This window comes from Engraulis encrasicolus, chromosome 2 (genome assembly GCF_034702125.1).
Source record: "Engraulis encrasicolus isolate BLACKSEA-1 chromosome 2, IST_EnEncr_1.0, whole genome shotgun sequence".
Lineage (NCBI taxonomy): Eukaryota > Metazoa > Chordata > Actinopteri > Clupeiformes > Engraulidae > Engraulis > Engraulis encrasicolus.
The window spans coordinates 18,528,735-18,543,734 of record NC_085858.1 but is presented as its reverse complement, the minus strand read 5'-3'; the positions used below and the strand labels follow the sequence as shown (position 1 = coordinate 18,543,734).

At 44.5% G+C, this 15,000-nt stretch overlaps 1 protein-coding gene across 3 annotated transcripts in view; it reads right to left on the bottom strand.

Moving 5' to 3' along the window:
- Positions 1-4,643: 4,643 nt before the first annotated feature.
- ezh1 (enhancer of zeste 1 polycomb repressive complex 2 subunit) overlaps positions 4,644-15,000 on the bottom strand; it is a 36,731-nt gene continuing 26,374 nt past the window's right edge. For all 3 annotated transcript variants that reach the window (XM_063223837.1, XM_063223835.1, XM_063223834.1), the window contains 6 exons: positions 12,180-12,358; positions 11,124-11,219; positions 10,771-10,852; positions 10,106-10,186; positions 8,811-8,895; positions 4,644-8,384 (listed from right to left, as the gene is read on the bottom strand). In XM_063223837.1, the coding sequence (XP_063079907.1) occupies positions 8,324-8,384; positions 8,811-8,895; positions 10,106-10,186; positions 10,771-10,852; positions 11,124-11,219; positions 12,180-12,358 (584 nt within the window). In that variant the 3' untranslated portion in view covers positions 4,644-8,323. The remainder of the gene's footprint in view (positions 8,385-8,810; positions 8,896-10,105; positions 10,187-10,770; positions 10,853-11,123; positions 11,220-12,179; positions 12,359-15,000) is intronic.

Genomic DNA, 15,000 nt, shown 5'->3' with positions numbered 1-15,000 from the left:
TAACCCTGCAGCGGTTGCTATAGTAAAAAAATAAATAAGACGTGCATTTAGCCTGGCCACACCACCACCACAACCAGTTTCACTAAGGCATCATCATAATCAAGCACAGCGAGAGGCACCAAGCCAGAGGGGCTGGTATCTGATCCTGGCCCTGGTCTTAGCTGGCACAACGAGACCCCAGCAAAGCCTCCCACAGCCAGACATAGAGTAGATAGGCGATAGCTCCAAGGAATTGCCAAGGTGATAGCGCCAACGGAATTGCCAAGGTGATAGCTCCAACGGAATTTCCAAGGCGATATCTCCAATGGAATTGCCAAGGCGATAGCTCCAATGGAATTGCCATATTCTGCCTGCACAGCAGAATTTGCAGCAAGCCACAATAAATAGGCAGAACAAGAAAAAAAGGTGTAGCTATCTGAAGACAAGACATTTTTATGGAGATACAAGGTTTTCATGGAAAACTGTAAAATGATGTAAAAAAATATATACAAGTAGTAATGTAAGGATTCAGCCTATTCATGTTTCACTCTGTGCTTATACAGTACGGTATCTCTTCTCGCTTTTCTGTTTTTTGGTTTTTTTTTTGGGAAAGCAATTCTGTATTTCCTCAGTCAGGGTGGTAAGTGCGGGAGGATCAAATTGGCGGCTAGTGTGTGTTGTGTTAACTTCGAAATTTGGGGCGGAGAACTTTATCCTAGTGTCTAGTCACCCTCTTGAAAAGTAATCAATCTATGCTTGAACTGTCATATGCGATATTGGTGTTGGTATGTGTATGTGTATAGACGTGACAGTGTATTCCGGTGTGAAAGACCAGATGTCTGATGTTTGTTGGAAGACAGGCTAATGATGGTTATAAAATGAAACACGACTCAGGGTTTGTTGTAGCGTACTGTACACAAGAGGCATGATGTTCTTCATGCATGTAGCCTGAGGGAGAAAAAAGCTTTAGTCCTATACGACTGAAATCAAATCGGTACGCCGGAGTCTGGGTGATAGAATTGCTGAGGCAAGTTATGGGATGTGGGACGAGAACTGCTGACAGAGGCGAAATGGTGAAGCCGAGAGGCCTACGATTCCCTCTAATGGCTGCTCACAGCCAGGGGGGATAAAATATCAATCACCTCGCTGGTGCAGGGCGGTGGCGGTGCGTTCGGTTAGGTCTCGAGCCAAACCTCGGTCAACAGTCCCAGCTAAGCTGATATTCCAAGCCAGGGGCCCCCACCTGGCATGTGTTATGTTTGGCGTGCTGTATGTAGCACACCCACACACACACACACACACACACACACACACACACACACACACACACACACACACACACACACACACACACACACACACACACACACACACACACACACACACTGAGGTCCCCTTAGCTTGACTGGAGAAAAACACCTGGTCCCTTCTGTACACAGACGTGTGGACAGTTTGGATTGTTTGTCCACCTCTAGGACAGCTGCGATTCAGTGTACTATGTTTGCTCAGTTCGATCTGCCTATGGTGTGTGTCTACCAGGATTCAAATACATAAATGTTTCTACAAAAAATCCACTTATGAGAAATAGATGTCTGGTCTGCTTGAGCGTATCTCTCTATCCTGCTCATAGTACAGTATAGGTTTAGTTAGATGGAGGCCTTTACAGTAGAGAAAGTAACTGAACTGTGCTGCTTTTTAGTATCAAAAATCACGACGACATTGTGGTGTTTTCATCGCAATGGCAAAAAAATAGCTACAGTATTTATTTTTGTTATTTCTGCAACCAGTCAATGTGCTTCCACAGATTTCCACTGTTTCGCCCCAGTGTGCCGACATGTGATCTTCAGGGACCTTCTCTCGTCTCTGTCCTCTACTGTTCAGCTGAAATGTGATCCAAGTTCAGATTTCAAAGCTCTTTTCTGTCCCTCTCTCACTCTCACCGTTTCCCAATGTCAAGTGCTCTAGCCTTGGTAGGGCGTGAAACTCCCAGTGATTGGACACATTTTGGTGAACTCCGCAGAGCATCCAATCACTAGGCATTTCATGCACTACCAAGGCTAGAACACTTGACATCAGGAAATTACCACTCTCTTTCCTCTACTCTCTCCATCTTCCAGGCCTGTCTTTATTACAGTCACAATATTTTCTGTGGCAATACTGAATTAAGTGGACCCAGAGCCCTGCTTGTGTGACCGAATGAGGGGGGATTTATACCAACACATCCTCCCCCTCACAGCTCTAGAGGGCATCTCTGTTTCTGAATAAACCGTCACTCTTGTGAATCGATTGTCTATGACTATCTACCCCCTCCCTGTGGCCACTGGGGCGAATTGCATGCGGCAACAAGGACAATGGAGTGGAGCTGAATGCATGCAGCAGCAGCAGCAGCAGCAGCAGCAGACTCTTGAGATTGATTACGTCACCCTGCACAAAGTAGGGCCTGCCCTGCCTGTGCTATTCAGCTCTGCTGCTTTCGTGCGCGCTGTGCAGTGCAGTGTATCTGTTTCCTCCTCCCATTTGCTTGAACACCGCCCATGACATCATCATAACCAAAGCAGTAGATTGTGATGCCATGATCGCTGATATGAGAAATGGCACTGCTACACGTCATAGCCTATGTCAGGAGCTCGTCGTATAGGGTAGAGAAGAATGCGAATTAGAAGCCATGTGCCATTTGAAAAAAAATAGCTATGCATCCCAACAGCATGTCTTCAATCTGCACTTTGTTTCATTATGCAATAATGAGTTTGCTATTCGCTTCTTCCAGCACTAGTCGAGACACCTAAGACACTCGGTTGTTGCACTTAGAGTCTTATATTTATACATACATGGGTGTCTAAAAATGAATCTCGAAATGAATGGGAAGTGTCTCTTTTTTACTAATTTGACTGGATTGTGCTGTACTGTACTGTGTCGTGCTGTGCTGTGCTGAGAGATGAGGAGATGAGTGAGTTTTGATTGCTGAGTGCTGGAGAGAGGGGAGGGGCGATGGATCATGTACTGTAGCTTCCAGTGAGCAGATCTGGACTGGGACAAAAAAAGACTTGGCCATTTTTTTGCATGGCCCCCTCAAACTTGTGGGTCAATCTGTAAAAAGACCACAAGAAACCCAAAAGCATCAGCCCCTATAAACGGTTGGTCCACTGGGAAATGCCAGATGAACAGTCCAGGCCTGCCAGTGTGTGCCGCCCCCATTCCCCACTTCGCTCTGTGTTGTGATTATGTATTGTATCTGACTGAGGAATAAGCTGCTTTTGGCAAATGCCCACTTCCATCCACATCCTCGTCCAAGTCCAGTCCGCTGTGTCCCACTCCACTACCTCCGGATGATCCTCTCTTCTTCATTTCATAGTATCTCGGCGTGACGTCTGTTTGGCAGTCCTCCTGCGTCCGCCCACCCACTCACCCTCCCTCCCTCCACCCATCTCAGTTACGCTTCCCCCATTTCCCTGGCTAACATTCCTCAACTCTGTCCACACAGTGGAAAAAATGCAGTGTTAATTCAACATGGAGTCTAGTTAACATCTTCTACGGTTGTATTTGGTCCCAGAGTACGCTAAGTGTTGAATTTTTAGCATTGCATTTTTACTGTGTAGCTTCCTTCCAGAGCCCACCTTCCACACATTTCCACCATCTCAGTGCAGTTTGAGGCCATCATGTCTTACAAAAAAACAGGGATTCTCGTTGTATATTTGTATTATCTTGTTCTAATAGTGTATAGAAATTACATTGCAGGACGGCTGCTGTGTGGTATGCCACCTGTTCCGTGACCGTCATTGATTTCTTTTCTTTTTTTAAATGTCACATTGATGTTTCCGTCTCTCCTTCTCCCTGTCTGTATTATGTGCAAGTCAAATGCCATGACAGACCATAGCCAGTGAGTACTGTACTAAAGCCTTGATACTGTATGTGGGACATACGACTTCACTGATACTAGCAAAGCATAACTTATAACATGTCTTTGGGATGGAATGTGTATTTAAAAAGGGACTCCTAATGTTATTACTGTATGAGAGTGTTCAGCAGGGACTGGCTAATGTTTTTGGATGGGCCAAACTGTAGGACAATTGAGGACCCCTGGATGGGCAATCAGGTCCATGATAGAATGTTGGCTTCAGCTATTTATTTATTGATGGATTTATGTATTTATTTGTTTTGTTTGCTATCATCTCTTCTGGGGTGAGTTTCTCAAAATAGAAGTTGTTAGCCTGTTAGCAACTTCGGTAGTTGCTAATGGGAAAATCCATTGAAAACAGCAAAGTAGCTACTGTAGTTAGCAACTTTGGTTTTGAGAAATTCTCCCCTGATTAGTTGCTTTATCAAGAGGTGAAGGTGGACTACAAGAAGGATGACCGGCTTCACAAGGTCATGGTCAAGTTTCAGGCTAAGGAGTTTGGAAAAGCTCTTCTGGGTTGTCTGCAATGTTTCACTCTTTTCAGAAGACATGGGCTATTCCTATTTTGTTTTCTTTTTTTCCTTTTGTAGTCACCTTGTCAACATGTTTTGGTCTGTCTTTACTGTTGTATATAACCATGACTGTAAAATCGAGACGCCAAACCACTCTGTCACTTCAATAAAATTAGCTTGAAGGACCATAGTGTTGCCTGTTTCTCTTTCTATTTGGACACAATAAGACCTTGTACACACGTCAGAGACACATCATATACAGTATAAATGTAGTTTATTTCTTTCTTACACATCTGCTTACATTTACATGACAGGCGACCCAATAGCATTTTTTTCATGTAATTTCAGCACAGAAGCGCACACAAGTCTCAGATTGCTTGACATACAATCTTTTCTTGGAATGAGGGGACGGGTAGGCTATACATGACAATTTGAATGTACCGTACAGTACTGTATGTATGTAATATATCTCTCAGGCAAAGGAGACAGTCGAGTGGGGTGAGTGCAAGCATGCACCCACATGCACACACCTGGTGGTGTACCCACTGTACACATGCTCATGTGTCATCCCTACCACTCCTCAGCAGACCTGCCCTGCATAGCCACAGCTGTAGTAGGTTATCCACCAGTACACAGTAGCAGCCTTTCAAATGTAACTGTAACAGTGGGCATGTATTTTGGACTTGACTACGCCACCTGACAGGGGTTCACCTCAGGACAATTAACCAACCCTTTCAACTCAATCTACATTGCATCTAGCCTGGTTCTCAGTGACGGTGCGTGTGTGTACACAAACTACCATCTGGTAGCACTGCCGTTCATACGCCTTTCTCGAAAATAAATGGTGAATTTATTGCAACTCACTACCGACAAATTCCTCCAAAAAACGTTTTCTGTTCATCTGTAAAGAGTCAACATAGTCTAGAATCTGTCCTGTGACTCATCAGTGTGAGCTGCTGTTGATATTTAAGCAATAAATGCTCCATTTATTTTCTACTCAAGAAGAGCATGTTAATGCCAGCTCTACCAGAGACGGCCAATTATGAAAAGAAACTTTGGTGCTACCAGACGGTAGTGTGTTTAGCTCCGCTCCACCAGGGTGCTCCGGAGCTACACACACCCACCGTTGGTGAGATCAATTTCTGACTATCTTGGACTCTATGTCAATTTTTGAGGTCTAAGGCATGACCTTGGCGTCAAAACGTGACGCCCCATGTGGCGGCATAAGTTCACTGATGGTTAGGGTTAAGGCAAGGTCTAGGGTTTAAAGACCTTGTCAACATGCAATGTGGCAGGTATGGCCTCCACGTCAAAAAATATGGCCTCGTCAATGGTAGTCAGGAATTGACGAGTTGGGATGAGACTGTTCACTCAATAGACCCAAAGGGTTGGTTAATGTTGCTGAGGTGAAACCCCTTAAAGTAACGTAGTCGACTATTACATTCCAAATTACGTGGCATCTGTTACGTAACTCTCCAATCTTGCACACAGACATGCACCCTTGTATCCTTGTTATCCACCAGAACAGTGGCAGTCTTTGAAATGTAACCTTCCAATCTAGTATGCACACAAAATGCGTGCATCCTTGTCCTGTACATGACACCTGGACGCACAGCAAAGAGCTGTACTTAGCATAGTGCTTATAACGCTCCCACTCATGCCCTTTTATGTTTTTAAGGTCTATCTTTTTGGTAGCCCTCAGGGTAACTTCATAGTGGGTTTTATGACACATTGAGAGATAGGAATAGCTTAGTATGAATTACTTGTAAACATCTTCTTCATTGGACTTAAAAAAACGTAAGGCTTGGTTTCTTTTTTTGGTAACACGTCTTTCAACAAAGTGTTCATTTGAGATGATAATAACAAAAGTCTTGTAAACAGCAAATTTTAGTGTGTGGTAGATTTTGAAATCTCTGAAATGTAAAGAATTGCAGTAACTCATGAACATAACCTGTTTACCAAGTTGCTTAATGGTGCTCTTCCAAATACCAAAATCTCAAAGTTTTGGGGAGCAGCTCAATCCATAATGTGATTGTGCATGAATAATTGAACTATGTCTAATTAATGCAAATGCTGTTGTCAATCTGTTTGAGGACCAAGGTAAGTCAGAATGTCCCGTGATGTGAGGGAGAGAAGTCTGACAGAGCTTTGAATCTACAACCCAATAACTTTCGCCCTATCAACGGATGTTATGTTGTCACTTCACCAGTAGAAAGCGGTAGAGGTTGCTTTCAATGTTACCCTGCAACTCTAAATCTAAATCCAAAATTGATACTGTGTTTAGGCCAGGCATAAATCGGGCAGGCCAGGCACAATCTCACAGTTTTGAAAACACATTACTGACGAGGTGCTTGTGATTGGGTTACGTACTGTATAATTGATCTGGGGTCCGTTTCTCGATTCGTGTCGTTGCTAACCGTCTTAAGACCGTCTTACTATTCCCTTGGATTTAGTGGTGAGCGTCGCTGTCGAGAGAGAGTTGAGTCGCTCTTACGAAGGACGTTGCTACCGTCGTTAGCAAAGACGCTTTCGAGATACGGACCCCTGATCTGGATTCTCCTTCTGGAGTAAATGATGTGTGCATATGTATTCTAGGCTATTCTTTTGAAGTCTTGCCATGATGATTTCCTTGTGCTCTATCAGTCTTCCAAAGTCCATCTGTTCCCTTTTAGAGTTTAGAACTAACACCAAAAAAAAGAGAGAGAGAGAGAGAGAGAGAGAGAGAGAGAGAGAGAGAGAGAGAGAGAGAAAGAGAGAGCAATGACCTCATTGTTGTTATTTTCACTTCAGAATCTCTACAAATCGCCTCAGCGGTACAATATTTGTAAGCAATGACGGAGAATGATTTCAAAGATGTGGAGGAGAGCTGTTTTTTTTTCAAACCATCTTTGAGCAGAAAGGCCTCTTGTTGTTTGAAATGAAAATATTTTTTTTGTAATCGGCAGAACGGATGGGCTTCTTGTCAAAGCGACGGTACACATTCAATAGGTCGGCTTATTATTATCATTTTTTTTTCTCAGGCCTTTTTCAAACGGATATTGGTAAGTGGTGCAAATGGTGCATACCATTTAAAATTACTAAGACAGATCTTGAAGTCGGGAAAACCATGGACGCCATATGTAGGGCCAAACTAGCACATACTGAAATGACACGGGCGATCACTTGACTATGACTTAGCATAGCTAGTCTCCTACACAGCCAAGCGTTCAGTTAGCTGCCCTGTGAGATACACATATTGAGTGGAGGTGCGGAGAAGCCAGGTTACACAGGCGGTACCCAGCGGAGCTTGCAGAGGAATGAGATAACTACTGTAGTCTAGCAGTGCAGTGCAGTGCAGTAAAGCAGTTTAGCCTATACCTTCAGCTATATGCTAGCTGAAATGAAAATGTTAGCAAGACAGAGATCCAGAGCAAAGTGCGGTACTACAGGTACAGGACTAGGTTGACTACAACAGTATAGTATGTGCATTACGACACCCAGGCATAGTGTGTGGTCTCTGTCGACCGATGAAAGGATGCTAGCTTACGGAACAATAGAGCTAATAGGATGCTGAACGACTGAGTAAGTGGGTGAGTACGGTAAATAGAACGTGACTGCTTGCTTGAAGAGCAGTCGCACTAGGTGCACAAAACGGAGTCTGAGCTAAGATCAAACACAGTACACTGATAAGTCACAGAGGAACCAGGGTGGGGTGGGGTGGTGCTCAGGGTGTGTAGTGGTGTGTGTGGTTGGTTGTGTAAGTAGAGTAGTTGCCTTGAAATGTCCGGAGGGGTTGGAGCCATTGCTGCAAAGATGGACGGCAGAAGCTCTACGGTGTAAAGACCGGAGCGAGTGTGGTGGAGCACCACGGTGGCATCGTGGGGAAAGTACTGTAGATGTTACACCTCACGATCTGAGGTCAAAGTTCATGGTATGGAGGACCGTGCCGTGTAATTAATTACACAACGTCGACCTCCCTCTCGATCCCCACGTACTTCAGTGCATCTGCTTGGCTGTATCTGTCAAACCAGAAACGGCAGCAAGAATTACTGGAGCGCATTTGTTTGCAGGTGTGTGTGTGTGTGTGTGTGTGTGTGTGTGTGTGTGTGTGTGTGTGTGTGTGTGTGTGTGTGTGTGTGTGTGTGCGTGCGTGCCCGCGCGTGCATATGCAAGCTTGAAGAAGGGGGCCCTTTCAGATGATTTTGTCCCGGTCCCGATCAAAGCTGTCAGTGGCCTTGAGTATGTGTGTGTGTGTGTGTGTGTGTGTGTGTGTGTGTGTGTGTGTGTGTGTGTGTGTGTGTGTTTACTAAGCATGAAACATGGGCAGTGGTGAGGATGTGAATGTATTATTTGATGTGTGTGACAGCAGTTGTTGGTGAACACAGTATGTCAGACGTGTGTGAATGCACTGCAGGTACTGTATGTGTGGGTCTGTGATGGTGTACCTGTAATCGAAGAAGAGCTCCTCGCCTTGCTGAATCGCTCGCTTGGCAAAGATCCCAATGCGGTGGTCTCCATTCACCATGACAACTGCAAAGGAGGTGGGGTGTTTTGGTTGAGAAAAATACTCAAGTTATGTGTACACCAACAGCGACCTACTGTACGCTACCTGAGCGACGGATGTCATTATTTCTCTATGGAGGGTCGGCGAATGAAGCGACCAAAGCGAATTTGCCGGGAGCGAAGCGACATGAGCGACCAGAGTGTATTTTAACGATTACAGTCAATATTATGGTGTGAGAAAGCTGCCTGCTCTCTTCACGTCTTCACTGGGAACCGCTGGGTGGATGTCAGGGGAGAAGGTGGAATCACATTGTCGAAGTCGAAAAGTAGTTTTAGAAGTAGCGTCTTTTAATTTACAGTACATAAACAACGGAACGTGCTCGAGGGCAACATGAAAATAAAGAAAACTGAAATGACTACACTGGCAGCAGAAAATCCAAATCAGAACCTAAAGCTCACAAAGCACGATACTTTCAAATGTTCACGGCAGCAGCAATATTTCAAACAGGTTTTGAATATAAGTAAATCAAAACAAAAACACAATACCGTTGCCTCTTGCACATAACCTACACCAGATATGGACACAATTTACACATAACTGAACATAGACATACACATTCAAAACACCCTGCTGACACAGTACCCGCCCCAAAGTCAAAGAATGGAAACAGTCTTCTGCCTGCTTAGTGTGCCCTCCCGCCAGGAGAGATTAGTTGAAAGGTCATGTGTGCGCATGTTTATGTGTGCGTGTGCACATGTTCATGTGTGAGTGTGTGTGATTGTGGGAGTGAGCTTTTAAAATAGTTGAGATTGTGAGAAGAGAGGGAATACCTATTATATAGCTATTGACGCGGTTCTGCGAAAACCAATTGGAATGTTCATATCTTCGACATATCTCCCAGGCTGACAAGCCAGAGCCATTATGCGATTAGCTAAATCAAACATGTCAATGTCATGTCCAGAGCAAATAAAGCAAATTCTTCAGTGACCTTGGCGTCTCGGGTAGCGTAGGTCATTTCTGGGGTACACACAGCTTGGTGACAGCTAAAGGTGTTGTACAGGTGACAGCTAAAAATGACCCGGAACGTTTTAACATTTCTCTACAATCATCCAGTGGCATTAGTTCAAGCATAAAAATAAGCAACGCTTTCAAATGCTACAGATATTTAAATGATCTTCAGTAGTATACTGGGGTTCAGAGGAACAAGACACATCTTGTCGTCAACACTTTCCTCACCTTTGGCATAGCAGTTGGGATTGACGGAGTGATTGGCGAAGCGGATCTTGTTCCCTTTGCGAGTGGCGTCCACCACAAAATCTGTTGGGAGTGGAACAACACAAAGAGTAAGGTGGTACGTGAAGTGACAGTGAAGTCCCATTGTCAGAAGTGCACACTGCACACAACGCAATTGCATTTATGCCTCACCCGTGCAAGGGGTCAGCCCCCAAATGGCGCAGTGCAGCGGGACGGTACCATGCTCAGGGTACCTCAGTCATGGAGGAGGATGGGGAGAGCACTGGTTAATTACTCCCCCCACCAACCTGGCTTGTCAGGAGTCGAAACCGGAAACCTTTGGGCTACAAGCCTGACGCCCTAACCGCTTACCCATGACTGCCCTGTTTATGTTGAACCTATTTTAAAACAGGTAGCAACACGGGTCATGGAAATGAATTTAGAGGATTGTAAGAATGCACATGATGTAAGCATCATCCATTTTATTGCAATCTGTAGCTACAGCGTATGCTCTGCGGAAACGTTATCTTTGAGTCCTCCTAACCCAGCATGACCAATGGATTAGTATGTGTGTCGTTGTCCTGGGGAGTGTCAATGTGTTGGGAGTATCATTGGGAGTGATGATGAACAGGCACATAACGTTGGTGCTGATGGGATCTCTGTCTCACCGTTATTCAGATTGAAGAGGAAGCTGGACATGTATTTGTCATAGATTCTCCCGCGCCTGTCAGCCTCGTCCTGTGAAATTAACTACATACACCCGCACGCACGCAAGCATGCACGCACGCAAGCACACACACACACACACACACACACTGGCATGATCTCTGGAGCCACATGTATTGCTGACAGTAATTCAAGTGTGTGTGTGTGTGTGTGTGTGTGTGTGTGTGTGTGTGTGTGTGTGTGTGTGTGTGTGTGTGTGTGTGTGTGTGTGTGTGTGTGTGTGTGTGTGTGTGTGTGTGTGTGTGTGTGTGTGTGTGTACATGTAACTGTGAAAACATTCGTATGCAATGCTCACCTCTCCACAGTACTCAGAGATAAACTCATTCTTCTGAACGGACTCTTTGATGAAGGTTCCCCATCCAGCCACATCTGAGGGAGCCAGCAGCAGATGCTGCACACAAAGACCATTAACATGTGCCATTAGACATTTTACAAACTTATCAGCTTAAACCACTATATGACCTCAAAAGACTGGTGATACACGTTTTATTGCACATTGTCAGGTTTTATGTAATTCCATGTAATGATATTGTTCAGGACTTTAAATGAAAAGTCGATTTTATTAATATTATTAGCGCAATGTTTTGACTAACATGTTCTTTCTCAGGTATACTGTATGTTGCAAAATGGCCAGTAGTGTTAACCATCACTAGCACTGATTCAAGGAGTTGAGATACACAGTAGTGTACAAGTAAAACTTTTCAACAGCTAGATATACTGTGTATGCTGACCCACTGATCTGGGGTCAGTGCTGGTATACCTTCTTGAACCCCCTTTACAGTCTACAGTTCTGGATTATAATGTTTTTGTATAAATACACAGTATGTAATGTATAAATACTGTCCAACTGGTCTGGGGTCAGTGCTGGTACCTTCTTGAGCCCCCTCTGGATGTTACAGTTCTTGATTATCTTTTTTTTTTGATAAATGTACAGTGTATGGTATGACGTGCTTGCACACCTTGTGAGCCCCCTCTACTGATTATAATATTGTGAGTATTGTGAGTAAATGTGGAGTATGCATGTAATGTATATAAATGCGGCCTACTGGTCTGGGGTCAGTGCTGGTACCTTCTTGAGCGCCCAGCCCTACAGTTCTTGAATATATATTTTTTTCTATAAATGTGGAGTATACACAATAGTATGTCATGTATGAATGCCAGCCTTCTTTGGAGTATGTACTGTATGCAATGTATAGTTGCCAACCCAGTGGTCTAGGGTCAGTGCTGGTGCCTTCTTGGGCCCCCTCTACATTCTACAGTTCTTGATTATAATATTTTTGTATAAATGTGGAGTATGTGTGTAATGTATAATTGCCAAGCCAGTGGTCTGGGGTCAGTGCTGGTACTGTACCTTCTTGAGCCCCCTCTGGATGCTGCAGTTCTTGCAGGAGACCTGCTTGCTGTCCCAGTGGTCGGACGCCCCGCAGGTCATGCAGAGGTCAGGGTCACACTCGCGCACGGCCAGGTAGCACGGACACTGCTTAGTGTTGCACTGCGTTTTACAGCGGCAGCCCGGGAAACGGTTCTGACCTGCAGAGGAGGAGAGGAAGAAGAAGAGGAAGGATAGAGGAGGAGGAGGAGGAGGAGGAGGAGAAGGAGGTGGTGTAGGAAGAGGTAGAGTAAAAGGAGGAGGAAGAGGTTGAGAAAGAGGAGGATGATGAGGAAGAGGAAGAGGTGATGGAGGAGGAGAGGGAAGAAAGAAGAAGAGGACAAACTCTTAATTGAAGACATGGTATGTTGTTCCACATTTATCAACAGCAACCAGAAGCAAAAAGAAAGTCTGATATTGCTCATCTCTAAAAGCCTACCCCTTCAGCGAGGGGGGGGGGGGCATAGAGATAGAGCTAGGCACAGAGGGAGAAAAGAGAGAGAGAGAGAGCGAGAGAGAGAGAGAGAGAGAGAGAGAGAGAGAGAGAGAGAGAGAGAGAGAGAGATATAAAGACTGAGAGCCAGGCAGAGAGAGGATTGTATGAGAGTAGGATTGCATCAGTCCAAAAGCAGCCCCCCAGAAGAGGGCGGCCAGCTGCAGGTCACCTCTGTCCAGTATGGTTGGGTGAGCTGAGCAGCCAGGGTTATACTAGCCTGCTTTACTGGGCCTGTGGGGACCAGACACTGACTGCAGTAAGGCAAGACAAGGGTAACACGCCATATCATAGTGGGTGGGCAACATAGACGAGCAGCGATGCAGATCCTTACGGGACGCACACTATGACATCAGAGCCTCTCCTCTCCTTTGTGTTCTATGATGCCCAGTCACAGCCTACCTGTCACAGTATTGATGTCATCAGGATACATAAAAACACCTACAGTAGCAGTTACTGAGTGACAAAACACAGCTGCTCAACATGAGGACAAGTAGGTCATTTGAATGTTTGCAGCAGTTGTGGGGTGGGACCATTATGTGAGACATAATGATGGCATTTACATCATGGTAAGAGAAATGCTGAGCTGTGGTAAAAAAGAGAGCAAACTAAAACTTAAAAACACAAAAATTTGGCATGCATAATAAACAGTGCTCTAAATTGATTTGAATTAGACCTGAATGATACAAAAGGTTACCTCATCACATTTCAATTCACTCCAGTAATGCACAAGCATCTGCAATAGAAATGCCCCCTTTAATGAAAGGAAACCAACAAACAAACAAACAACAAAGGCCATTTCCTGAAACCGTGCCCACACACAGAATGTTCTGGTCAGACATCCCACTACACTGCAGCTCTCCATGCAAAGCACTACTTCTCACTGTGGCCCTCTGGTGGCCAGTTGTGGAACACACAATAACAGCCACTCAGCTCATTACTGCTAATTGTCTCGTCCTGTAATGAGTGTCACCGAAGCAATTACATGCGTCATCATGCAAGTAAATGACAGATCTTTGTTGTATTTTATGACCCTTGTACTGGGGGAGAGGAAAAGAGAGAGAGAGAGAGAGAGAGAGAGAGAGAGAGAGAGAGAGAGAGAGAGAGAGAGAGAGAGAGAGAGAGAGAGAGCGAGAGAGAGAGAGAGATACAGGCAGACAGAGACAGAAAAAACAGATAATGAGAGAAGGAGACAGAGAGAGAGAGAGAGAGAGAGAGAGAGAGAGAGAGAGAGAGAGAGAGAGAGAGAGAGAGAGAGAGAGAGAGAGAGAGAGAGTAAGTGTGTGTGTGTGTGTGTGTGTGTGCAGCTGAGAACGAACCAAATCCACAGGGACCAGAAAGACTTCTCTCATGCAAGTCTCTCAAGCAAGTATGTACAACTGACTACTCTGAACTTGATATTGAAGTAAGATGCTGACATTTAAAGCAACATAACTGGAAAACATTTAAACAGGATTTACTGGAAACTGGTGGACACAGATTGCATAGAAACAGATTGCATACAGTCTTACTCAAATTTGCCATGCAGTAAGATTAATCAAATATATGAAATGCTGCCTTTTCAATGTATTGATTATGATCAGTTTCAGATTGGAAAGCTCAAGGGCAATCAACAGCCTAGCAAATGGTTATCATACAAAATAACATAATGAAAAAAAATCACTATACAGTACTGTCACTCTAACCATCTTGGTTTTCTTTCATACAAGTTTTAAAAGATCATTGTTTGATATGCAGTGCACTTCTGTCCTCTGCGTCAGTTCTAATGTCCGTTAAGGCAGCTGTGTCATGACAGCTGTCTCCTAGTGTTTTACAAATGGCTCCTCTTGAGAGTGGCGTGTAACGGCCACAAAGTCAAGAGACCATGTGGCTTGAAAACAGTCCAAAACGCAAACTGATTTCCAATGGATGGGCGAACGGACTGACTGACACAGAGACGTATGGGGTCACATTTACGCAACTAAAAATGTTGTCAGAAGCAGGGCCGTAACTACCATTGAGGACACAGATGTCCTGCCCTCAGTATTTTTTCAGTACTTTAAAAAGTATCTATGATGAATGTCAGTATATGATCAACAATGATAAATTCAGTCTGTATACGCCACTCCCATTTATCCTCAAGGCAGTGATTAATGAAAACAAACTAAAGAGTTTGACTGAAGAGTTTGAAGCATTCTAAATGCACAGTATGCAGTGGAGCACGCAGCATTTGAGCTCTGTAAAATGTCTGATTACGGCCCGGGTCAGTAGACTGGAGTGAAAGAGCCGTGCTGTCTCCTCCTGAATCCGCAACCACACCTGAGGCACTCT